This window comes from Cyanistes caeruleus, chromosome Z (genome assembly GCF_971803275.1).
Source record: "Cyanistes caeruleus chromosome Z, bCyaCae1.hap1.1, whole genome shotgun sequence".
NCBI classification, from domain to species: Eukaryota; Metazoa; Chordata; class Aves; order Passeriformes; family Paridae; genus Cyanistes; species Cyanistes caeruleus.
The window spans coordinates 47,349,202-47,374,443 of NC_141732.1; the positions used below are offsets into that span (position 1 = coordinate 47,349,202).

A 25,242-nucleotide genomic window follows, 5' to 3' on the forward strand; every position below is an offset into this window, starting at 1 on the left:
AGTATGCTCTGTGGCCATCAGCACCTACTGTAGTATGGCAGTATTCAGCTGCTATACTTTGCCTATTTTAATTAAGTGTTACTATGAAACAGTGCTCTGTCTTCACTCACAAAAGCTTAGGTGCATGTTAGGCTGTTCTGTATATGGTGAAATTAGTGTTGCTGGATGAGGAAGCAGTATGACAGTCATCTGGGCAGCAAGCTCAAGTGTTAAATTTCTGGCTTACAGAAATGTTAAAAGTTTAGAAGTAAAGCAGTGGAGACAAACTATATAGATACGATTAAACGTTCCGGTTGCAAAAGTAATCTTTCAAGAGCCATGAAATTTTGTATTCTTGAGGCAAAGTCTGTTTGGATTTTTTTTTTAGTTTTAGGCAAATTTTGACCACAGAATTAACATTAATCATTTTTAAGCTACTAATACAGGCTGCAGTATTTTACTTCATTTGCAAGTGCTGGCTACATCTGCTTCATTGTGACTACTCATGTGAATTAACTCAAATATTTGCATAAGTGCAGGTTTGAATTGGAGCCATATTTTCTGTATTTCAGCACTGGAAATCCTGTTCACCTGCTACCCTGCAGAAAGTAAGGGTTTTAATTGTGTATGTGCAGTGCCAGTACTGTAATTGTTTTGGGGGGTTTTGTGTCATAAAAAGACTTTGTCTCATGTACGGTAAAGTCATGACAATTTTGAGAGGCCAAGGTGGATTGCAGTCAAAGTAATAAAATATTAAAGACAGGACATTTTATTTTAATCATAATGAAGTGAGATCTTCTTGATAAGGATTTTATTGCTTTGAAGTTGCTTCATCTATCTACTTTACATAAATGATGTTGTGATCCAGAAGGATGGCTGCACATATTTAAGATAAAATCTGATACTTGATAGTTTTCAGCTGGCATTTTATCTACAATAATTAGATCTATTCGAGGCTTTTATGCTCTTTTATTTTTTTATTTGGAAGCAGTACATTTACACTTCTTTTAGGGGAGGCAAAAATGTCATGGTTTAGTCATGTATTTTTGAAAGTTTGCTGCCAAATTCCCCATGAACTTCATTAGATAATTTTGATAATACTTCCCATTCAGAGGCTTGTACTCTGGTCATGACAGAGATGTCCTCTCCAGGACACACCGTAAGTACACAATTTATTTTTTAATTTTTGGAAGACTCAATAATCCCCTGAGGTTTAAATTTTACTATCACAGGATAAAGACTGCTTGAGTTCACTGCTGCTGTGAGTGTGTATTCTACCTCCTTCCTGTGCAGAAGGAACCACTGTGCATTGCCTGCTGATGAGGGAGGCACTGCTGTTCACCTCTCTGTGCTGTGGAGCCCTGGGTTTGTGCTCCATTTGGCACTGTGGAGGAATGCTGGAGGGCCCTCTTGGAATGGGCAAGGGATGCTTCTGATGGACATGGTTTGCCTGCCCCAGACTCAAGGTTGATGGTACCTGTGTGTCTGTTCTCTCAGTACTGAAGTGTGCATGTGAACCTGGTACAGGAAATAAATCAAAGCAGATGTAATGAAGCAATTTTCTTTCATGGCCTCTGTATGGCAGCTGCCTTTCCTTCTCAACAACGTAATCTACTCCTCTGCCAGGCAACCATTGCTGTTTATGAGCAGTGTCATACCTGAAACCAAATTTAATTTGAGTTATTTTGGGTATTCATTGAAGGTGGTTTGAGATCACCACACTAGCAATAGAAAAACTGCTACATAGCTTAAGAATGTTGGTGTGAATTTGTGTTAACTCTTTGAATCATTCATTATTCAGTAGTACCATTTTGGCTTAGTCAATACTGCAGTACTTTCCATACCTACATTCCTGGTAGAAAAAGATGTCACTAAATTATTTACTTCATGCTTTTTCCTACCCAAAAACCCAAAACCAAACCCAAAGAACCCAAAACCCCAAAAGCCTTTGAGTAAAACATCCAGCTCTATTGGTACTAAAACCTAACATTTTCTGTTGAAGGCCTCTAAACTTTGAGTCTGTCATCTTCCCTTGAAAGTACAAGTCTTTATCTTGTACCAGCAGATTTGTGTGCTTTGTGTTTCCTCTGGCACTGGGTATTTTAATGGGGTTTCTACTGCCCCTCTCTCAGCAACAATATCTCAAGCCATTCATTCCTGTTGGGGCGGAAAACAAGTAGATGCATGATCAGATTTATTTGGTGGTCAGATTTATTTGTTTTAACATTATGCTGCTGTGGAGGAGCAAAGAAATTTGGTAATTAATGCTGTCTGCCCTAATGAAAGCAGTCTTGGCAAATGTGTAGCACAGTAGGATGGAGCTGCCTGAGTCCAGAACGTGGATGTAGGGTTTTTTGAACTATCTTGAGACCTGTTACCTGTTCTTACTGTGGATATCTGAACATGGAAGAATTTCTTCCTGCATACTTAGCGTGTTGCAAGCCATCTGGAAGAGGTGAGGAAATGATGCCCTGTGTTGTAGGAATTCATGTTTCATACGGCAGAGTTAGAAGGTAAGGATAAATGGAGCTATTTGCACTTCTCAGAATCTGTTTACATATCCAGGGAACTTGTATCATCATCTCAGAGGGACATGAAAGGAGCCTTTAAAGGTGACTGATTGTAAGTACCCCATCAGCAGCAGAGCTGTTTTGTTGCCGAGGTTAACAGGCAGCTCCACCTGTGCCTGGGCTCCCTGAGGAAGGATGATTCACTCATCAGGGGATAACCAGAAGTGGGGCCAGCAGTAACTGGATCAGTGCCTCAACACTGATTGCCCCAGTCAGAAAACCCTTGCAAAACTTACTCTGTTTAATACCATACTTAGTGAACAGTCTTGAGGAAGACAGAATTCAATCAAGTGATTTTGCTGCTCTGTATGAGGTCATTTTAGATATTACCTAAATAGTGGGATGAGGTTACATACAGTAAACTGTGTTTCATAATTTGAATTATCAGCTGCAAAAGTGTTACAGTCTAAACTGTGGCAAGAGAAGAAGTAAATACAGGCTGTGACAGTTTTAGTATTTTTCAGTGAATGGATGATATTTTTGCATTTCTCATGCTGCTTTAGTGGATTTTGGTTACGACAATGCAGCTGTATTCTGTAGATAAAAAAGACACAGTTTCAAGATAGTGCTTATTGCATTGTGTCTTCCTCAAGAAGGATAAAATATCATCAAATAAAGTGCCATGGTCTGAGTATTTTGGACAACAACAATTCAGTTGCAAACTTACTTGGGTTCAGGGCAGGAAAAAGCCAAAGGAGGAATCCATTCTTGGTGCTCTTGGCCTAAATTTGCTTTGAGAGAGGACTAGTGAGAGTAAATAAAATTTTGCATGTTAAATGTTACAATTTTAGCTAGAGGAAACAGTTTGTGGATGAGATGTTCCATACTGATTTGTTTGTGCCATATATAGCCTTTTTGATCCTTTGTAAAACTCAAGGTTGATCTGGGTTTTACTACATGAGCTCTTAATTTAGTCAGTATTTGAAATAATGTCATTATATATAGCCCAGTATTTTTGATAATAGCTTCATTCAGTGGTTAAGGTACCTATTCTGATAACTATCAGTTACATTACAAATAGGTTACACTACACTATAACAATTTGAATGAAATGAACTTTAAATATAAACAAGTATCACATTTTCTTATTTTTGTAAGATAGTCATGTGTTAAAGTCTTATGTCTTATGAAACAGAAGCAAGTCTCTATTAATGTAAACCTCAGATCACACTATCAAAAACATTTTAAATCAGAGAGGCAGAGATAAGGAGCTTTAAATAAGGATTACTTATTGTAGTATTTTTTTTGTAAAAGTACTTGTGTAGGCAAAGTTACAGCAAGCAGATGTGTCAGCTGTAAATGGGAAAGAACCAATAAGACAATAGAAATCTGCTCTATGGCTTTTTTCTCAGAGAATCACTTTTGTATGGTGTATGTGTATATAAAATGGATGATTTTTTGTGAAAACTACTAGAGAAACACATGATGCTATCATAGAGTGAGTGCTTAGGAAGCACCTTATCAGATGTTTCAGATCTACAGAGAAAAATGTGTATAGAGCATATTGTTGCCAAGCATGGTATCTAAAAATCATTGTTCCATTTACAGTATCTCTTTTTTTGTGATTTTGACATTTTGAAGAGTAGTTTGAGGAGAAACTCAAACTTTGAGAGAAGTTTGAGGTTTTTTTTGCTTTAGAGACTTGAGAATTTTTTAGGATACAGCATATATTTATGTATTTTTCTCTCTACAGCTTTTCACTGAAACAGGAATGTACAATAAATGAAAGTTGAGGTTTTCAGATAATCATTTAAATCCCAGAAGTTAAGTTTGAGGGAAGAGACTTTTTGAATTTTCTGGTTGATATTTAGTACTAAAATTGAAATTTCTTTCTTTCCAAAACACATTTTCCCTATTGGCATAAGACAGCTTTGTGTATAGACTATGTGGAAATTCTCAGAGGCAAAGTTTAAAATGTTGTGTCTCAGAAAATCAGTATCTGAGTATTGCTTATCAGCTTCATTTGGCCTTTCCACAGTTAAGGCATGCTGAGGGACTGCCACCATCCTCTCATCACAGGGCTTTTGTGCCACTGGGCTTTATAAAATGAGCAACGTTCTCCAAACAAGTATATCTTATACCATTTAGCCTCATTTTTTTACCATGTAGTTCAGACTTCGTATGGAATACAGACCTGTTAAATTCCCCATGTTGCACTGCTCATACTTCATTAATTCTTCACAAATATTCATGTCTTTTCACACATTTTTGGGGAAAGGTGGTCTAAATAACCAGTTTAGTGTTTAGTGCCAGTTTTGAAAAGCCTTCATTTAACCCTGTCTTTGTAGCATTGCCTACATATTCAGGAAAGTCTTGTAAGGCTTACCTGGTAAGAACTTACATCAGTTTGCCTCTCCTGTTTAAGGACCATGTTCATACTCGTGTGACCATACGCATTTTAGTTAATTTTATCCTTACTTTACTCATTATATTTACTCATTTTAGTTAATTTTATCCTTACTTTACTCATTATCTTGTAGTCCTGAAATCCATAGAAACTAGCTGCTCTACAAGGCAGTCCTTGATCTTCCCTCCCTTTTGCTTGCTTTATTATGTGTCTGCCGCTCTTTCCAGTAAAGTATTTTCAGCAAAAATACCCTACAGGTTACAGAACAGTCTTCACTAGTGCTTCATCTTTCAATTCTATTGTACAGTGTTCTGCAAAAGAATTTTTTCTCAGTCTCCTGGCAGTGAATCTTCTCTAAATCTCAACTGTTTTTACGTTTTTATATTAGCATTGTCTCAAATTTACTTTTTGTTTATAAAGGTAAAATAAAATCTGTTCATAAATACTGAAGGAAAAGGATTTTCTTTCAAAATTAGATAACATGTTTCAGTAGGACAGTGTCTAAGGAAATGCAAATCTCACTTGATTCAGTGCAGTTGTTCAGAGTTGCAGAGCTTTGATTAAGGTCTTTTCTTGATGCTACTTTTTAAATGAAGGTTGTGTTTCAAAGAATCACAGTAAGGTTGGAGGGTACCTGGTCTACCTGCCCTGTTCAACCAGGGTCACTTTGAGCTGGGTGGCCAGGACCCTATCAAGAAGTTGTTTTCATTATCTGTTAAGGAGATGCCAAAATCACCCTGGGCAGCCTGTGCCCATGATTGGTTACCCTCACAGTAAAAAGCTGTTTGCTGATGGGAGCCTCTTGTATGAACTACAGATAGGTTGAATTATTCTACTGAAAGCTGAGGTCACTGACAGGGCACTTAAGTGGCAGTAGAAGTTGTAAGTATGGGAGTCCTGTTGAAATCTTGTCCTACAAGAGCATGTTCCTCCTTCCTGAGATTCTAAATTTGCACAGAGTGTATGTGGAAGCAATGCTCAGCTGTATAAGTAGTTTCAAGTGTGTAGGCCTCTCAGCATGTATGGAACTGGGAAACAGATGTCTCTAGACTAACAAGAATAAAAAATAAGAAATATGTAGACTGACTGATATGAAAGGAGATATTGCTGCACCACTTAGTGTTTACTTCAAGAAACAATTTGTAAGCTTTCTTCAAGAATGGTTCAGGGAAAGGCAAGAATGACCATTCTTACCCACATACAGGTATCTTCTGTTTCTTAATCTTAAAGAATTAATAAGGAGCGTGAAATGATGGGGGGCTCTTTTTAGAGCCATAGAATCATACAATATCCTGAGTTGGAAGGGACCCACAAGGATCATCTAAGTCCAGCTCCTGGCCCTGGACCAGACAGCCCCAATCCTAATCCTACATTAGGATGACCATGAAATATTACAGAAAAAGCTCTATTATATCTTTTGTCATAAGCAGGTGGGTTTGCCTGAAAGTTGTTTGCGGCTCAGGAGTGAACTGCTTGTAAAAACAGACAAGAATTTGGAAATGGCAGAGGCCAGGTGGTTTAGAAAAATCGCTGGTAGAAAAGATACCTTTTCAATGAAAACTTAGGCCAAAGAAAATTGCCTTTTTTTGCTGAACAGTTTCAAAGCACAAAATGCCTCAATCAGGCCTAATAAAGAAGTCACTGTCTCTTGTGCATCACTGTGAGAGCACTAAAATGAAGTAGACTATCTAAGAATGCAATAAATCTTGTGGGGTCATTGCACTAATGAACAGTTCTGGCCCAAACTCTAATTTAGCTTGTCTGTAGAAAGAGAAAACTGGTAAAACAGGAAAAGGCCATATGAGAGAAGCTGTTCCCTGATACTGTCTTAAACTTTTATTGTTGAAAGATATGCTTTAGCTAATTTCAGACCCATTTAAAAAAAAGTAAAAATTGTAATTAGGAACCAGTGAGTAAAAGCAGAAAGCCCAAGTGTGTAAAGACATAAATACCTAAGTCCTTGGGATAAGAACCTGTAAAACTGTCAAAAAGCATTGCTTAATGACAAAAGATACCCTCTGTTAACTAGAAGCATGGGTGCTGTTTGCACTAATCTATATTCATATATGGAAGCCATATTTTTAGTTCCTTATGAAAAGGCAAATCTTTTCTGTTAAAACCATTCATTCTTAGGTTAAAAGCAACTGTTTCCTCTGGGTGCACTCTTACCCAGATTTCTCAGTCAAAAAATGAAGTTTCATTTCAATGAAATTTCAATACTTAACAGTTTTCTTGTTTATGCTACTCTGTATTTCTTGGAATAAAATATCAATCAGGGCTTTCTAAGGAAATAAAGTAAATAGTTTCAAAAATTGTTAGAAACCCTTTTAAATATGTATGGGTGATCATATATGTTTCATAATGACTTTCTGTGGTTTGAGTTCTCAAAATGATCTTGCCCAAAGTAGAGCAAAATTTTTACCAGAAAAATATACAACTTTATATGTATTTATATTCTGTTCTTGTGATATTGACACAATTAGTTAATGCTGGGAGAGAATTTTGACATGGAGCCATTTCACTGGTCATTTCATGCCTTATAAGGAGAATGAGACTAGGCCTTTTCCCCTTTTTTCATTTCGTGCAAGCTGTTAGAAAAGAAAGTAGTGAATAAGTGAATAATAAATAAGTGAAATAAGTGAATAATAAATAAGTGAAATACTCGCTGTGCCTATGTGGTTTTTTTTTTTTCTTTTTAGGCTTTTAGCACTTGAAAGCCAAATATGACTGTCTTTTATCATTTGCTATTTTTTTTTTGAGGGAATGGGCTTCAGATAAGTTTAAGTCCATGTTGGAATTAATAAAGGAAGAGCACAGTTAATGGAAATCTACAGAAACCAGTTCTCAGCTAGTAATTCTGCTGCAAGAAGCAGAAATTGATGGATAAAACAGATGTTTAAGAGTAGCCTGCAGCTAGACAACTGAACTTAGTTTGCTCATGTCTTTCAAGTTTCCATTGACACTTGTTCTTCATCACTGCAGTCTGTTTCATATTATCATGATTATTTTACAGCTAAAAATCTTGTAAGGTTTTACAGAAACTGAGGAAGGAAAAAGCATGTTTTTTTTAAAAAAATGCTTGATTTCTGGAGCAGTGATGCTGTCATGTGTTTCTAAAGGTCTGATGATGTGAACCATGTAAGGGTCTCTCTTGATACTCTGAAGTGGGTTGTGTTGTTGGTTGGGTTGGGTTTTCTTGCACAGGATTGATTCAGTTGCATGTAAGTGGCATACACCCACACAGTCAGGTACAGAGTTTGTATTTTGACTGTGTGTCTGTGAGAACTGGAGCTGGTGTTGATTTAAGGAGAGCAGATGTTAATGGTGTTTTTCTCAAGCATTCTTGTTGCCCAAATAGGCATCTCTCATCGTGAGAAAAGGCAACAAAAGGCAGTAAATCTGCTTGCTCTATTATGAAGGGCAACAATAGATTGATTTATGGAGAAAAAGCAACTGTTAGGCTTAGGTAACCTGTGTGTGTGAAAACAGAGTTTTACAGACTGGATATTTCTGCTGTCATTTTTGAGAACAATTTCATTCTGTCTCAGTCATGAGGCAAGGACAGTCAGAAAATGTTTGTTAGCCTGGATAGCACATCATGATAACACAGTTGTATAAAATTTAAAGTGTAAGCAGGTTTTCTTTTCAGTAGCAGACCATTATTTCCTAATCCGATTTTCACTGTTCCTTCTGTATGGTCACTTCCCGTTTTGTGTTCTCTGTTAGCATCCCCTCTGCCCACATACCAGATTCATACTTTGTCTTATGTACACAGATGAGTGTGCAAGGATGTACCCGCTGAGTCTAGGAATCAGCCAAAAGGTGTAAGGAGACATGCAATCTGGCAGCAGGAAACAGGACTCTTCAGTTCTAAAGAGCAAATTAGTACAGAGCAAAATATACAGAATTTTCCCATGAAGTAATAGGACTTCCTCATTAAATTAAATGAAAATTTTCACATTTTAAACAATAGTAGGGAAAAAATGTGTAGAACTTGTTTAACTTTATTTAACTTTGTTAAATAATAAACACTGATTTTAATAACCCTGTTTAAAAATTCAGTTCTCTTCTGTAATTGGTAAGTTCTAGATAATTTCTCTTTGTAACTAAGTATGTGTTCTGGTTCAATCACATTTACAATCTGCAGAGTTTTGATACATATGGAAAGTGTTAGGATTAGCAGAATTTCTGTAACAACTTAAAAGTTCAATTTGAATCTCTATTTTTAGACTTATTTTCTAAGGCAGATGAAAGAAAACTGTCTGAGGTTTTCTGGCATTTAGTGTGGTCTGCTCAGGTCCTTTGTTTTTCAATTCCACAATGTCATTGTTAATTTGAAAAATGTTGCATCTCCAGTATGACAATGACAGAGATGCCTTAGGTCCATTATAAACTCGTTTAGGCTCTCACATTGTATAATCTTTCAGACAAGGCATTGGAAACTTCCTGTTAGGCTTTAGCAAAGAGCGAGACATGATGTAGTAGCGTGTATGTATGGTGAGTGCAATAGTAATTTCCAGAATGTTTGCCTCATTGACACCTGAAATTAAGGCCTTTGAGTATTATTTGGCCCCACTTTTTTTTTTCTTGACAGAATGCTTTAAGCAGTAACTAACTGTAAGAGTTTCTCTAGGCAAGAAAATGTCTCTTAAAATGTTATTTATTTTCTTTGTTTTTTTTTCTTTTAAGTCTGAACAGCCCAGTCCTGCCAGTTCCAGCTCCAGTTCCAGTTCCAGTTTTACACCATCTCAAAACAACAGACAACAAGGTACCAGTAAAGGAAAAGAAATTGAAAGGAATGTGTGAAATGAAGGGGCCAATTAAAACAGAACTCGTGGCATCTCATTACCTCTTTTCTTCTCTGTTTCACTTCCTGAACAGACCAGTTTTGATTTAGAGACTTGTCCACAGGTTGTTTTCAGATGCGGCTGTAAGGGCAAAGTGAAAGGAGAGAAATAAACGGTGAATTGGAGAAAAGGGTGTGAATATTGGTTGTTTTGAAGGACTAAATACATGCCAGTCACTTAACAGAGGCTGAACCCAAAAAGAGCTTCTGTTTCTGAGTTGTCCTTGCAGGGCTAGGTGGCATGGACTCTGGCTCCGTCTGAAGCCCTTGAAGAGTCTGATTTCCCATGGGCACCCAAGAGAAACCCACCGATGTGTTTATGTAGACCATTTCAAAGGCTGTGATCATCCCATACTACTGGGAAGTTTTAAGAGCACACAGTATTTACTTCAAATACATGGCAGGGAAGGATGATGGTTATACTTAAAGTTTGCATTTTGGTTTCCTGCCTAATAACTTCAGTTTACTTGAAACTCAATAAAGAATGCATTTTTCTTCCTGGAGGCTTTGCCAAGGCATGTTTTCTGTAAATAAGTTGATATTCATTCTCCATGATCTATTAAACTACTTAGTTCCTGGTTGGCTTCTTTCCCTGGTTTATAAGATTGTATAGCTGATACATTCTTAATGAGCTTTTGTTTTATTCTTTGGATAAGGAGCATTAAAAAAGCAGCCTTTGACTAAACAAAATAGTTTGTTTTAGCCGTTTATATTTCTCAATGGTAGACTTGATTTAAGGTTATGACAATACATTAGTGCCTCAGGCACACTGATATTAAATTGATTGTCACGTGATGCATATCTCTCCTACTGGCTTTCTGTAGGTGACTGGTACTGATTTTCTGATGTTTTCTGGCAGCGTTACTCCATGTGAATGAAGGCAAGAGCTGAAGTTAACTGTGGTAATGACTGGCTTCAGGCAATAGATATCTACCTAAGAATAAACAGAAAAACTAGGAGAAACTAAGAAAAACCTTAGTGATGTGAATGGTTCATTACAAGCCAGAAGAGTTGGATACCCACTTCTGCATCTGTTATCTTTGCTAGGAAAAAACTTGTTGACTTAGTAGTTTCTTCTGTGCAGACTTTTCCCATCCATCCTTTCTGGGTCGTGTAGAAGACATGCCACAGATTGTCTTTCAGTTTTTTATACCTTCTCTAGAATAGATGAGAGATTTGTCCTCTGATGTGTACGTCTTCTCTTTTTTGCCACCATAAATAGTGGTTCCTACTTCTTTTTGAAAGTTCCAGAAACCGCAATTAACCAAGTGTATTCATTGCCCAGGCCATGGATTTGTACATCAAAGGTATGGAGTACCAGGCATACCATGGCATGTTCACGCTGTATGTTGGGCTCTGGTCAGAAGACATGCTTTTTCCCTTAACTAGAAGTTACTTGCCTGGAGTGTTGCTCTTTTTCGGTTGTAAGCACTCCAGTGCTCACTCAGGTGTCACAAAAACACAGCATGAACTTTTTTCACCTTTTTTTGCATAAGCAGCAGGCTAACCTGAGGGTTCCTCAGGTTCTTCTGTCCTTGGGGCTTACTTTGATATTTATCTGTTTCCTTACCAAGAAAACATGCTCATGGGCAACTCCTAATTTTAAGTTTCTCCTTAACTATTCTGCTGTCTTAGGAGGTAAGAACTTCTCAAATATCTAAAAACGTGGTTAAGTATTTCGAAGTGTTACCAAGAAGCAGAAAATTTCTATACAGAAAAAAAACAGAAAAAAAAAAAATACCTAAAAATTAATTCTTTGCTGATTGGTAGAAAGGTCTGCTGAAAAGTTAGCTAGCAATGTGCTTTTCAGACTCCCAGACATGCTCCTACACTAAGTGAGAACTTCTCTGAATGACAGGTTGTTCAATGCTTATGGGGCTGTCAGTGATGTATATATCTGAGGAGTCCAAGTTTCTTTTTATTACTGGTCTTACAAAAGCCCTTTTCCTCCTTAAAGGGTCAGATGGTAAGTTGTTCTGTCAGACTACGAGTTGTCATTTGCAACTGAGCATTGTCTACCTGAGATCCGAACAGGGACAGAAAATGGAGTACAGCTCAGCTGCTTCTACCTATCAGCTGTGGGTGCCTGGACAAGAAGCACTTTTATGCTCTCACCTATACAAATATCTGGTGGTCAACCAGGAATTAGCCCATCAGCACCATCTGGTTTTCTTTCCTAGGGTGTGGAAACAGAGAAGAGTGTAATTTCTCTGAACCTGTCCAAACTGTGCCGATTTAGAAAAGTTCTGTGGCAGCCTTAGTGATAAATCTTTCCAAACAACAGCTTTGAAGTCACTTGCACAAAATTAGTCAAAATGCCTATGGCCTGAGCTTTGCTAAGTCTGGAACAGTCCATAAAACTATTCCCCCATGAAGGGAACACTGTCATACTCATAACCCTGTTATGCCTACCTCCTCTGCAGGCAGTCACTCCTTGACTCAGTTTCCCCATTAGGGAATAGGGAGTTGAAAGCTTCATCTCATGCCCACTGTGTTCCGGTCAGTACTGTGTTTCTTGGACTGAAGGAGTTACAGCCATAATAGTAATTACTGTTCCTACAGCCATCACTGGTGCTTTCAATTGCTGCTTCATGTCTAAGATGGGCTGTACTTCACAGTTAAGTGTACTGTGGCACCAGGACATTTTACTTTCTTCCCTCTTCTTACCTGCTTTTGCCCATTCTTATTTCAAGTAGCTGTGGTGTTACACTTCTCCAGATCCATTAAACGTATTCCTCTTTCTATAACTGTCTCTTAGAGCAAAAAGAGTGAAAATCAAAACCCAAACTGAGTTAAAGCAGTTTTGTGAGCAAATCAAGCTTTCATACTTTATTGTTAATGCAGGAAGAGTGAAACATGGTGTTGGGTGATGTTGATGCACTTTGTACTCAGCAACATGGGTAAAGTACTCCTTGTACAACTTGAAGTTGACCCTGAAATAATGGGAACAACTGAAGTTAAAATACCTAAAAGCCAAGAAGACAAAACAAGACTGCTTTGTACAGTACAGTTTAGTCAGAGTGATTTGTTAGAACCAACTTATCATACATGGATTAACCTAACAAATGTACTAATGCTGATCAATATGTTCCCATGTATGTTCAATATGTAGATCTTTACTCATGTATGACAAAGCAAAAAATACTAAACCCCAGCAATACAAAAAGAAAAGCATGCTTTTAGCAAGCATGCATTTCATATTAATTTCTCCTGACAGTGTTTTACTTATTTCACTTAGGGTCCAGGGTGTAAATTGTTCTTACACTTGAACATGCCAGTCACTTCATCGTCATGAGTAAGTCTGTTGAAGCTGACTGAGTTTTCATTTGAATGAAGATTTGCGAATATATGGACAGGTCCCTGCAGTATAATCCCCCAGTGCATTACTTTATTTGTTTAATTGTTAAGATTCTGCTTTCTCCAGTGCTGTGTGGGGAAGATAGTTTTTAAAGCTGGGTAAATTGCACAAAACACTGGGGAGTAAACTTCATTCTATTTTATTGTCTCTGTTGTTTCAGGTCCCTTGAGGACTATAATGAAAGATCTGCATTCAGATGATAATGAAGATGAATCAGATGAAGCAGATGAGAAGGACAATGACTCTGAGTTGGAACAACCTGTAAATACACGAGGAGGAAGCAGGAGTCGCAGGTTAGTGTCTGTCTCATGATTGCATATGGCCTGCTGACTGAGACATGTAGTGCTTGTTAGTAACAAGGTGAGGTCTGATGTTCTTGGAGTGTTGAGTAGCAAATGGGCAGAAAGTTCACTCTAGAATTTCTAAAGCATCTGCATATAAAAGAACCCCTTTTAAACACTAACACAACTAGCCATTCCTGATACAAACTCTAACAGTACTAATCAATACAGTTGTGATGATCCTCATTTGTTTTACTTTACTTGATTTCATGCCATTGTGACTTGAGAGGAAGAGTTATAATTACTCCCGGGCCTAAATTAGAGAAAATTGTCCTTCAACTGTTGAATTAAGCTATTCTGTACATAGTCATAAGATCTCTTTGCTTACTGGTTTAAGATTAAGTTGTTAAATTGAATCCAAATCAATGAAATTTGAATTCCAAGTAAATTCTGTGGTGCATGCAGTAGACAATGCATAAAAGTGCATCAGACAGTAAAGCAAGCATCTGTAACAGAAATTTTTACAATTTTTGATTTTTAAAAAGAGCTTCTGCATCCTTGCTACAACCTTCAGAAGGCATTCCAAAATTCATCTGATGTACAGGTAGTTTGAAGCTGCATCCAAACCGTATTCAAGGTTATGGAAGACCTGAAACTGCCTCTCTCAAACACTCCTCACGTTAGGTTCTTTATATAATTCAGAGGGTTTTCCTGTTAGTGTGCAGCACCCAAGTGCCAGTGTCAGCTACTGCTCGAATGGGAAGATAATAGGAAAACTTTAATGAAATGTCAGCTGCTTCCCTGGTAAATTTTAGCAGCTGGAATCAAGGAGAAAAGACCAAGATGGACAGCTGTTTGAGAACTTGTTAGTGTCAGTGATTCTGTAAAGGATTGTTTCAAGCTCAGCTTGTCTCCAAGCATGGAGATTTTGTTTCAGCTTTTTAATGGAACTTTAAGGCTACTGCTTCCCTACTTTTTATCCCCAATAACTAATGTGTTTTTTTCCAACAAAAAAATATTCCCTGTTGTTCATAAATAAATAAAAGGTGAAACTGACTAGGTGCTGGGCTTTTTATGTGACCTCTCCTGAGATGCTAAGTTTTAAAATTTTAATCAGGAAAGGGTGTGTTGCTTTTGTCAATAAACAAGGAACTTTTCAGTAAAACACGTATTCAGGTGAGAGGTACAGCTGTTTGGAAAGCTTTTAGAAGAGCAGAAAAGTATTCCTAAAGACCACCCTCTTTATTTAACATAGCTATGAACGGAGATAGGGAGAAGCAGTTCAATTTTGCAGGTGTTCAACCATTTCTGTAGTGTTAGCTGCTCTTAACTGGGCACTCCATCTCAGCCAAGGGCAGACAGGCAGCTTCTTTCTTTGTGCTGCAAAGAGTTTTTTCCAGAGTGCAGCCCTGCTCAGATGCCTCTCCTTCGTGTGACCTTGATTAACAATAGCCTGCTTAGCAAGGTCCAAGGTTGGCTCACCCCATTTGACAGCCCTTTGTCTGCCGGTGTAATGCTGTGGCTCTTTTTTCCACAGGGTTAGTCTGAGTGATGGCAGCGATAGTGATAGCAGCTCAGCTTCCTCACCGCTGCGTCATGACCCAGCACCACCTGTACTGAAAACCAGCAACAGCCAGGTAAAAAAAATGCACTTTGGCTTTCATCTTTTCTCCTTCCTCCCACCAGTGTTTATCTAGAAAGATACAGTATTTTTTCACTGCACTGGAAGACACAATAGTTTTTACTTTGCATCAGAGTACTCGTTCAAGGTTTGTAAGAGCTAACATGGTTGTTATTTCTGAGGTCAGTTTGGTTTTTCAAAAAAAAAATAAAGTGAATTACCTAGATTTGCAAAATACTCCAGGGACAAATGAGAATTAGCTTTTGGGCAGTACCTCACCCCCAGTAAGCCTCCCTAAATATAAAATGAAATATAAAAACTTAAATTCTTTACAATATAAAATACACCATTTGTCAGTTGTTTTAAGGAGGCATGATTGATTCTTGTGTCAGTTGTATCACACACCAAGCTGTTAGGACTCATACTGGCAATAAATGGCAACTTAGAGTTATGATACAGTTAAAATAATAGTGTATAAGTGAACGGACACAAGTTATAGGTTTAGAGGGTGAGTTTCATGGGTGGGTCTTTTTTATATCTCTTGTCTCTAGAATTGCTTCAATTGTCTGGCAGATATTATTTACTTGCCTTTCTTTTTCTATTAAGATTTCCAATACAAGCTGTAGTACAAACCCCAAATATTAAAATTCATGTTAGCTAAGTTCAAATACGCTGTGGGGGGAAAAAACCCCACAAACTAAGTAGTACCTTGTGGACAGAGAGAAGGTAATTCCATATCCAGAAAATACTCTTATTTTTTACCACTGTAGGCTCTCCTAAGTTTTCTGTATAAAAGTTGCAAGTTTTTAAGAGATAGTCTTGAGGTTAAAAATCTCAAGACTTCAAGGTGTGAAGAATATTGCATTTCCTGACTGCATAAGCACAAGAAAATTAAAACATCTGTCTATGGCTTGTTATTTAATGAAGACTGGTTTCTAAAGAGTCAATGCATTTGTTAAGTAACTTTAAGTCAATATCAGCAGCCCACTATCACATCTTTTGTGTTTCTTTGCCCTGTTGGTGATGTAGTAGAAGGTCTACCTCCACATTTAGACACTCCAAACAATAGCTGTGTGTCAGCTAACATACCTTCACATACCTTTTTCTATTTCTTTAATTGATCTAAATTTTATAATCAAGCTGCAAATTGGAAATTTTGGGAAGCATTGTAAGAATTCAAATTGTGTGGACTATAGCCACATTTAAAATCTCTTCTTGCTAGCTTAGTGCTGCTTGACAAGATGATACCTTTTACTGATGAAATCAGGTTTGTGTTAGCCAAGTTCCTTTATAGAACTGAGGAGCTAAGACAGAGTTTGTGTTAGCTTTCTCAGACATGGTTAGTGCTGTATCTCATCTAAATAGTGCTTAAGATGTAAAATTTTAACTGCATATCAAGAGCACTGTAAGGAAGGTGCATTTTCAAATATACTGTGTTCTTGGCAAGGTTGTATTTGAAACCAAGAGTTTTCTTGCTGTGAAAACAATAAATGCATCTAAAAGATACTGAAACCATGATTAAAGGTTTTTTGTAGGGTTGGGTGGGTTTTTTTTCCCAAGACAAAACTTCTGGTCTACACAGCAGTAACCCTAGCGGGTGTTGAACAGAAGTACTGGAATTATTCTTCAAAAATGTGTGCTTTGATTCTGAGCATGATTTACTTGGCTAAGTAAATCAAGTAAGGGTAACTCAGATCTGCAGTCACTCTCACTAGATGGAGAAATAGCTGTCTGCCAAGTGTATTCTAAAGCTGCTGGTCGGCCTAGGGAGGACATATGAAATTTAATCATTTATACCAAGGGAAGGAGAAATGAGAGAGGACTTGGGGGAAAATGTCAGTAAGGCTTCTGGAAGACTTGTTCTTGCATGCTTTATTTCCTTGTTTTAATTAGTGAGTTTTATCCTGTATTGTGGCTGTTGGGTATGGTTTTGGAGTTAATCATGCTAGTGATGTTAGTTTCACTTACAATGAAATGTGAAGCATAGTCTCCCATTATCTGTGATGACTTAGTTTCCTTTGATGTTTTTCAGAAGAACTGGTTATATTCTAGGTTAGGAATGATATGGTGATTTTTCTTTTAACTTCAAAAAAGTGTTCTCGGTGGAAAAACTGAAGGAACAATCAACAGTTCTTTATCCCTCAAGTATTTCTGCCTTTAGTCTAAAAGTTTCAAATCAAGCATTGGTGTCCTGCTGCTTGCTGACATGTTCTTCTTGGATCTGTTTCAGTATCAGATGAATCTTGGCTTGTATGAGTGATAGTAAATGGGTGTGAGTGGCACTGGAAGAAGAGTATCATATAAGTGCAAAAGAAATTACTGTCAGTAACTTTCATTTTCAGTTATAACTCATATGGTCATTTCAAAACATCTGTTGTCGAAGAGAAGAGATAGCATTGAGGGGGAAAAAAGCCCCAGGAAAAGTACAGTGATAATAAGATGTTTCAACGGCACTGGAGAGACACTTTGCATCATTTTGTATCTGCCAAATCACCTCTTATCCTACAACCACATGAAGGATAGGGGTAAAAAAAGTGTTGAGAAGGCTTTAAATGACATAAAATTCCTTCTTTTAAGGATTAATAATATCACCATAACCTCATTCCTGTACCTCAGTATTTTCAGCTGTAAGTTACTTTTTGTTCTGAAAAGTATGAGTAAGTTATATGGATTAAAAAATTAAAAACTCAGTTTGGGGTTTGTATTAGTAACAGCAGAATTTTCCATATATAGTTGTAACCACTATTTTAATTAAATTTTTACAGTATTTTCTTTCTCTTCCAGATTTTAGAAGTGAAAAGTCCAATAAAGCAAAACAAAACAGATAAACAAATGAAGAATGGGGATTGTGATAAGGTAAATAACAATGAGGTAGCAATAAACTACTCCAGAATATGAAACTAACGTGCTTACCAAATGCCAACATTGGTTACAGAATGAAAATCTTAATGCACTTTGCTTTGGATTCCTTTAGGTGCAGAGCTTCCTCTGTTTCCTTTCTGGAATTCTTTTATCTTCTCTCATACTTTTGAAATTTTTTTTTTCCTTCTTTTCAATCAGGTGATTTGTCAAATTTCACCACTTGGGAATCTTTATTCCAAGAGATGTAGCTGAGAATTCACAGATGTACTCCTAGCCTGCAAATCTGTTATGGGGAAAAATAATCATCTATTTTTCAGAATCCTTTCTGAAAGCTGTATTAGGAAGTGGCAGTGTGATTTAGGATGTTAATTAAAATGATTTGAAGCAACTATCAGCATTTAACAGTGGAATAGTTTGATTTAAAATCTGTCTACTGGCTGTGGGCAAGAGCTGTCAATCCTTCCAGGACTGAACATAGCACAATTGCCCATTATGGATAAGTTTATCTGAAGGCTTGTATTTTGCTGGTATTAGTGTTAATTTTGTGATAACATGAGGCAAAAGATGGAAGTTTCAGCATCTAGATTTTTAGTGTCTAGATTTTTATTTGCAGTACCTAGATTTTTAGTACTTTGATATTTTGGTTTGCATTTTGGTTGCTTAGGTTGAGTGTCATGTCTCTTTCTGCTTACAAGCAAAAAATAAGTTCTTGATGGCTCAGGCTGAAGGAGAAAGTTGATAGTAAGGTGGAGAGGTGGGGCATGTTTGACATCCCAGGGGAGAAGTGCTGGAACCAGTGGCTTAGTCTTGCATAATCTTTCTTTCCTTATTATTTTTTTCCTGTTGAGACAAAATAAATAATTACATACCTTTCTAGAGAAAAGAATGATTTGATTTTGAGTCTTTGGGTTTGGTTCTTGCATAGAAAAATGGGATATGTTTTCCGAGGTTAATACATGTTTTCCAAAGATGCTTGGCTGGCATCCCCAGACTTTTGATACTTTTTGGCACAGTTGAGATACAGAGATTATCTTCTACAGCAAATGACCACCTATGAAAATTTCTGTCAGCATGAACTATCTTAAAGAACCACAAAAATTTATATTTGTGTTGTATTAAGCTAGGGAATGCCAGACTATTAATAAAAGAACACACCTCAAAGAAGAGTTTGGTCTTACCTCAAGTCCTGTGTGCAGTTTTGGATGCTGTACTCTAAGAAAGATTTAAAGCTATTACAGAACATCCAGAGGGGGGCTGCAAAGATGGGGAAGGGCCTAGGGGGAAGGTTTACAAGGAAGCACAGAGGTCACTTGGTCTGTCCAGCCTGGAGAAGAGAGACTGCAGGTGGAGAAGGAGGATTGAGGAGGACCTCCTGAGAGGAAGGGGAGGGGCAGGCACTAATCTCTTCTCCATTGTGACCAGTGACAGGACCTGAGGAAATGTCCTGAAGCTGAGTCAGGAGAGACTGGATATTAGAAGAAGGTTATTCACCCAGAGGGTGGCCGTGCCCTGGAATGGGCTCCCCAGCAAACTGGTCACAGCACCAGCCTGACAGAGTTCCAGAAGCTCAGAAAATGGACAGTGCTCTCAGGCACAGGCTATGACCCCTGCCATTGTCCTGTGCAGAGCCAGGAGCTGGACTCAGTGATCCCTCTGGGTCTCTTCCCAAGATATATATCTCAAGATATTATATGATTCCAAGACTGCAAATAAGATTTCTATTTGTACTGGTTTTGAAGACATCTGAAATTTATGAACTGCATTGCTACTACTTAAATAACAAGTTGTTTGTGGGGGGGAATTTGTTTCTAGGCATATCTTGATGAATTAGTAGAGCTCCACAGAAGACTAATGACATTGAGAGAGAGACATGTACTGCAGCAGGTGAGAAGCATTCTAATGCACTATCACAATGTGTTCATTGAAATTCTTAAGTCACATCTATTTTTTCTTTTTGCTTCCATTTGAAATTCTGTAATAAGTTATCAGTTATCGGTTAAAAACTCTGCTCTCAACTTTAATAGTCTTCAAGCCTGTAGAAGTCCATTACCTTTTACACTATAGCTTGGGGAATTTTTTGCACGTAATAAAGTGTTCAACTTTGTTGTCTCTCTAAATGAAAAACTAAAAAAAAAAAGCCTGAGATAATTTTTTCACCAGTTTGTCATGTTCTTAACATACTGTATCAATAATTATGAAAGCAGAATGGGATAATGGATATAGCTGTGCACTGTGACTTGATAAAAAAATTTTGTTGCTTCTGTCCTGAAAATGACCAGCCTTGTCTCAGAACCAATTGAAGGGGTTTTTTTCCTATGGCAAGCAGAAAACAGAATTCAGTGCAAAGCCCACTTTGACAAAAAACATATTTATTGAATCTTCTGAAGTCATAGAATGAGTCAAATATGAAAGTGTCCAAACCAAAAAAGCTCAAATTTAATGAAAGGTTATGCAATAGCAAAGAAAATATTCTTAGTTTTGGTGGTACTGTCAGGTACTATTGTATTGCAAATTGTGAAGATAAAATAGTCACTGTCAACATAGTAGATGCAAATGCAACAGGGATGGTTTTGTTATGTTTAGGTCAATTACGTCCCACTTTTAGAGATGTTGTAAAGAGGAAAATTTTTGCCACTTCTAAATGATTGCAGTCACTTGTTGAATTTCTTGATTAAGTGTGTTAATGATATTTTGCAAGCTCGAGCATTAACTACTTTGTTAGATCAGTGGTGATCACAGTATGGTGAGTAAAGATGAGAAAACTACTGAGAGGTAATTGAGACGGAAAATTTTGATTAAGGATATTCTTAATTAAAGATGAATTCTGGTAGCTACATCAGATTTTGTCTTTATAACACACAGTGATGCATGTTGGTTGCTCTTTGTGTTTAATGTACTGTTGCCTCCCAAGCTTCCTTTTCCTTCAAAGGAAACCAAATCATGTTTACAGAATGGTGGCAGAGCCAAATTTTTATCTGCATCGGGAAATTATTTTGCAGGAGGCTAAAATAAAGGAATTTCAACACACTGTCCACTTCACATTAATCATTGATTCTCAGAGAGTTCACATTAAAATTGAATTAAATTAAAATTGAATCTGGAAAAGCCACTCTGTCTTTGCTTCCTGAGCGCTCACTTTGTCAGTTATCCAGGGCGTAGCTTCCAAATGGTATCACTATCACTTCTGATGCACATCAGTGGCCAGTACAGCTTGCAGACCTGAGCCACTGTCCCAGCCTGGTCAGTCAGGCCATGAAATTGGGAAGTGGCAGTGTGATTTCTGTGTGAAAGCCCCCAGCTTTCACTGGGGCTGTCTTGACAGCCTGCAGACCATAGGGCTTACGTGGCTACATATGGCATTTTGAAAAAGAAAATCAGCTTCAAAGCATTTTGTGCAGACCAAATATAAAAACAAGTGAGAAATCTTCTTTTTTTCCCCCATCATGGTGGTCTGGAGCTTTTGAAATCCTGACAGGATAAGCCTGGAGTAGATCTGACTCCACAACTGAGTGGGACTCTGAGCAGGGACTGGGACTGGCAAAATCCTTTCCAATTGGAATTATTTGGCCTAAGGAATATTTTCAAAGTAAATAAAGTGCTTCAAATTGAACCCCTCATTCTCTTTCTCACTGGTAGCATTGATTTGGTGATGAAGAATTATTTGTCTTTGTTAGAAAAATACGTTTGTCCACTAAATTGCATTCATTCTAATATTGGAGTAGTGTTATAGTAAGCTTTGTGGGAAGTCACTAATACAAAGAAAAATCATGTGAAAAGGAACATAAAAGAAACTGAGCTGGAAATGTAGAGTATTCTATTCTGAATAAATGAAAAAGAGAAGTATATTCTTGTGCATTTTAAACTAGACTTTTTTCTCTTGAGACAGTTTATTCCATTTAAATTTAATTTATCCAATTTAAATTATTTTACAGTTTTAACCAGAGAAAGCATTCATTCATGAATTTTGCTTCACAGCTTGCTTTAGGATGAGGCATTTTAATGCTGTAATCCATGATTATTTACACATTATTATTTACATTGTGAAAGTTTGCTTGATGCAGAACTGGGGCAATTGTTCTTGCAGATTGTTTCCCGTGTTTCAGAGGTTTGCAGGCTGTTGGTACAGCCCTAGTGAAAGCTGGATTAATGGCCAGGCTGTTCAGGCTGGACAGTGGTTCAATTCTGCTGGGACAGCATAGTAACAGGCTACAGAGGTCTACCAGGAGTCAGTGGAAGAGACAGGTTACTTACCTGTTAGCCTGTCTACACTAGTGAATGGTCTATGCTGCTGTAAAACAAAACACAGCTTAGTTTTAAAACCTTTAATCCCTCAGTATTCTGCTACTCATTAATTCATATGATTTTCATCCATTTACAGAAATATTTTCCCAATACTAAATGGATAACTTGCAGAGGATCAGTGCTTCTCTACATTAAAAATAATCTGCCATCCCATCTTAAGTGTCGTTACATAAGTATGTAGTTAATGTAAAATACATCCAGTGTGCACAGAAATTAAAAAGATGCAGAGTGGAGAAAGTTTCTAGGAAGTAACATGAAACTTCTAGACTAAGAAATACATAGAGATTGTAGGAGGTACAAAGGTGAGAACAGCAAGATGCAAAACTGCATAACAAGATTGTGGTTACTGCATGAGAAGAGGGATCAAATGCAAAAATATACAACAGAAAACTGTAAGCAGCTGCAAGAGTTTTAGAGGTGTTGGTGTTGAAATGGAATGGTGATGCAGTTGTGTGTGTTCCTGAATGTTGGCTGTCATCTTTTTAGTTTATGTTGGGGCAGGTAAGTCTCTTGCACAGAGACTTCAAGTGAATTTTCAGAGAAGCAACTTGCAAAAGAACAATGAAGGCATTGATACCGTGTAAAAGCACAGGCTTTTTAAACTTACACTGAGGGACGTGAAAAGGATTTTAGTTTTAAAATTCTTTTTCTTTCCTGTCTCAGTTGTTACCCAGTCCATAGGCATGACAGCAAACAGGAATGCAGCCAGATTGGAAAAGAGAAAATTGTATCTATTTGTGAACATGTCTCTTTCCAAAGAGAGGCATTATCTTTGAGATGTGTTGTTAAAGAAAGCTGAGAAAGAGAGAAGAGGGGACAGATGTGATACTGTACTGCAAGTGCCCAGATACATAGTGAAATCATTCTGATGTTAGGTGCTAGCTACTTACAAACATGTAAGAATTGCCCAAGAGGGAGAAGAAATGTTTCTCACATGTGAAGACTATTTCACCAAGAAATTAATACTGTGAGCTGTTTCTGTATGAATATTGGCAAGACAGAAATTGGTCTAAAATTATATTTACAAAGAAATTCCTCTGTCACATCTTTCACTGTAAGGAAAGAGGTTTGAATTTACGGTGATGAGGTTTTTTTTGGTTTGATTTGTTGTTGTTGTTGTTGGGGTTTTTTTTTTTTTCATTTTTTTTGTTTTTTAGCTGATTCTGCAATCAGATGTTAATGCTACATGTCCAATGCTAAAGCAGTGTTTCTAACTCTGCATTTTCAATGCAGAAAATGTTAGCATGATCCCACAAAAGGCAGCAACATTTCTGGTAGGGCTTTGTATCTTATTTTGAGGCATCAGAAGTCATATCTTCAGCTGGTAAAAAAATCTGAAAGCCAGTGTGCATTAAGCAGCACAGAAGGAAGGAAGAAATTGAGAGTATGCAGCATGGCTTAAATTTAGATTGCTCGTGTTCCCAAGGTGCTTAACTTCAGATGGCAACTATCTTCTTAGAATTTTCTGCCAGGGGCAGCTTGGAGGTCTGGAAACTATCACATGGCCTAAAACCCTCCATAAATTGAAAAATGACTGTCATTAGTTGCACTTTGGCTTCCTTATACAAACACACTCATTTGCTTGTTTAAAGGCTGATAAATAGTTATACTATGATGGATAATGATGAAACTGAGCTGGAGAGACATTATGTAAACAGAGACGTAATTTACAGCAAAAAAGCAAAGCTTATATAGCAGGAACAAATGGGATATTTTTGTTCTTTGCAGTCTGAGCTCTTGGAATAAAACATTTTAATGCTGTTTTTAATGTTAGAACTGTCAGACTTACCTAGCAACTAATCTCAACCTTTTATTCTTTTTGAAGAATTTCTGAGTAGCACAAGGATGCATATGCTAATACTGTAAGTCATGAATTCCTCACTGACTGGCACAGAGGCAGGTGTTTTTCATTGAGTTGTCTGGGTTTATCTTGATACATTTTTGTACATCCATTAAAGCCTTTGGGGTTCATTTCAGTCATTTGCCAGGTGCCCAGACATAGTGACTGTATCTCTTGGGGGCTGGATGAGGGATATGTTTAAAATGTTTATGTTTCCCTTGACCTAGAGCTTAAAAGCCCAAAGCAGAACTTGATCAATAGAAGTCCTTATCCATTTCTTAAAATATGCAGTGCTGTTTAAAAATACATGTGTTAACACTTTCACATAATCTTCGTTTCTAAAATCAAGTATATTGCAGCTGGGGTTACTAGGGGTGGTATTCTTCTGCAGTACCAGAAGGAAGCAATAGACAGAGTTGTTCAATGTAGCTGCATTTTCCTGCCCTCTGCTTTTGTAAACTTCTTGTGCAGCCATTTATTTGTCTTACAGTGGATATTCAGATAGCAAGCCCAAGATTAGATTCCAAACTTTACAAAAAGAGGCTGGATTGACTACTTACCTTTGCTTCTCTCTTAGATGAGGCTCAAGAGAGTGACAAAAATGAGAATAATAGTATATATCAAAGTTTACTTCTGATATCAATCAGTTTTTTCCCACTGGGTTATTTTTTCCCTCATGTGAATTGCAGAACAGTAGGAGATGGAAAAATGTTACAAAAATCTGTGAATCAACAAGCAGACAAATGAAGTTAGTCATTTTAGATAAAAATTCCTATATGGAAAAGAAATTGAAAGCTAGAGGTACAGATTTTAATGATGTGTTTATAAAAGTAGGATTTTTTCCAGGTACTTTGAGAATTTTGGGCAGCTGCAAACCAAATTAAACAGATTTTATTTTTATTTTTTCCCATATTTGAAAATAAAGGGTGACTGAAAAGCAAGATTTTTATTGTAACAAGCATTTTCCTTTTATTATTTTATTTTGTATCCATTCTATTTAAACTGTCCTCGGCTGTGTCATTCCATGCCTGACAATACACATTTCAAATTTCATTTATCGTTAACATAATCTTTACTTCTGTGGTCTGAGAAGAAAAAAATATCTGTTTGTATAATGACATGGAGAGTGGAAATCTACAAAATATTTAGTTTCAATTCATTGTTCTTTTTGAAGTTGGTTATTACTACCAGATTTGTCTTTTTAAGGTACATTCTGTAATCCATGTGTGCATACGT

At 37.2% G+C, this 25,242-nt stretch overlaps 1 protein-coding gene across 2 annotated transcripts in view; it reads left to right on the plus strand.

Moving 5' to 3' along the window:
• MLLT3 (MLLT3 super elongation complex subunit) overlaps positions 1–25,242 on the plus strand; it is a 114,414-nt gene that overhangs the window by 84,277 nt on the left and 4,895 nt on the right. For both annotated transcript variants that reach the window (XM_086868031.1, XM_086868032.1), the window contains 5 exons: positions 9,586–9,664; positions 13,261–13,393; positions 14,919–15,018; positions 17,787–17,858; positions 19,677–19,748. In XM_086868031.1, the coding sequence (XP_086724157.1) occupies positions 9,586–9,664; positions 13,261–13,393; positions 14,919–15,018; positions 17,787–17,858; positions 19,677–19,748 (456 nt within the window). The remainder of the gene's footprint in view (positions 1–9,585; positions 9,665–13,260; positions 13,394–14,918; positions 15,019–17,786; positions 17,859–19,676; positions 19,749–25,242) is intronic.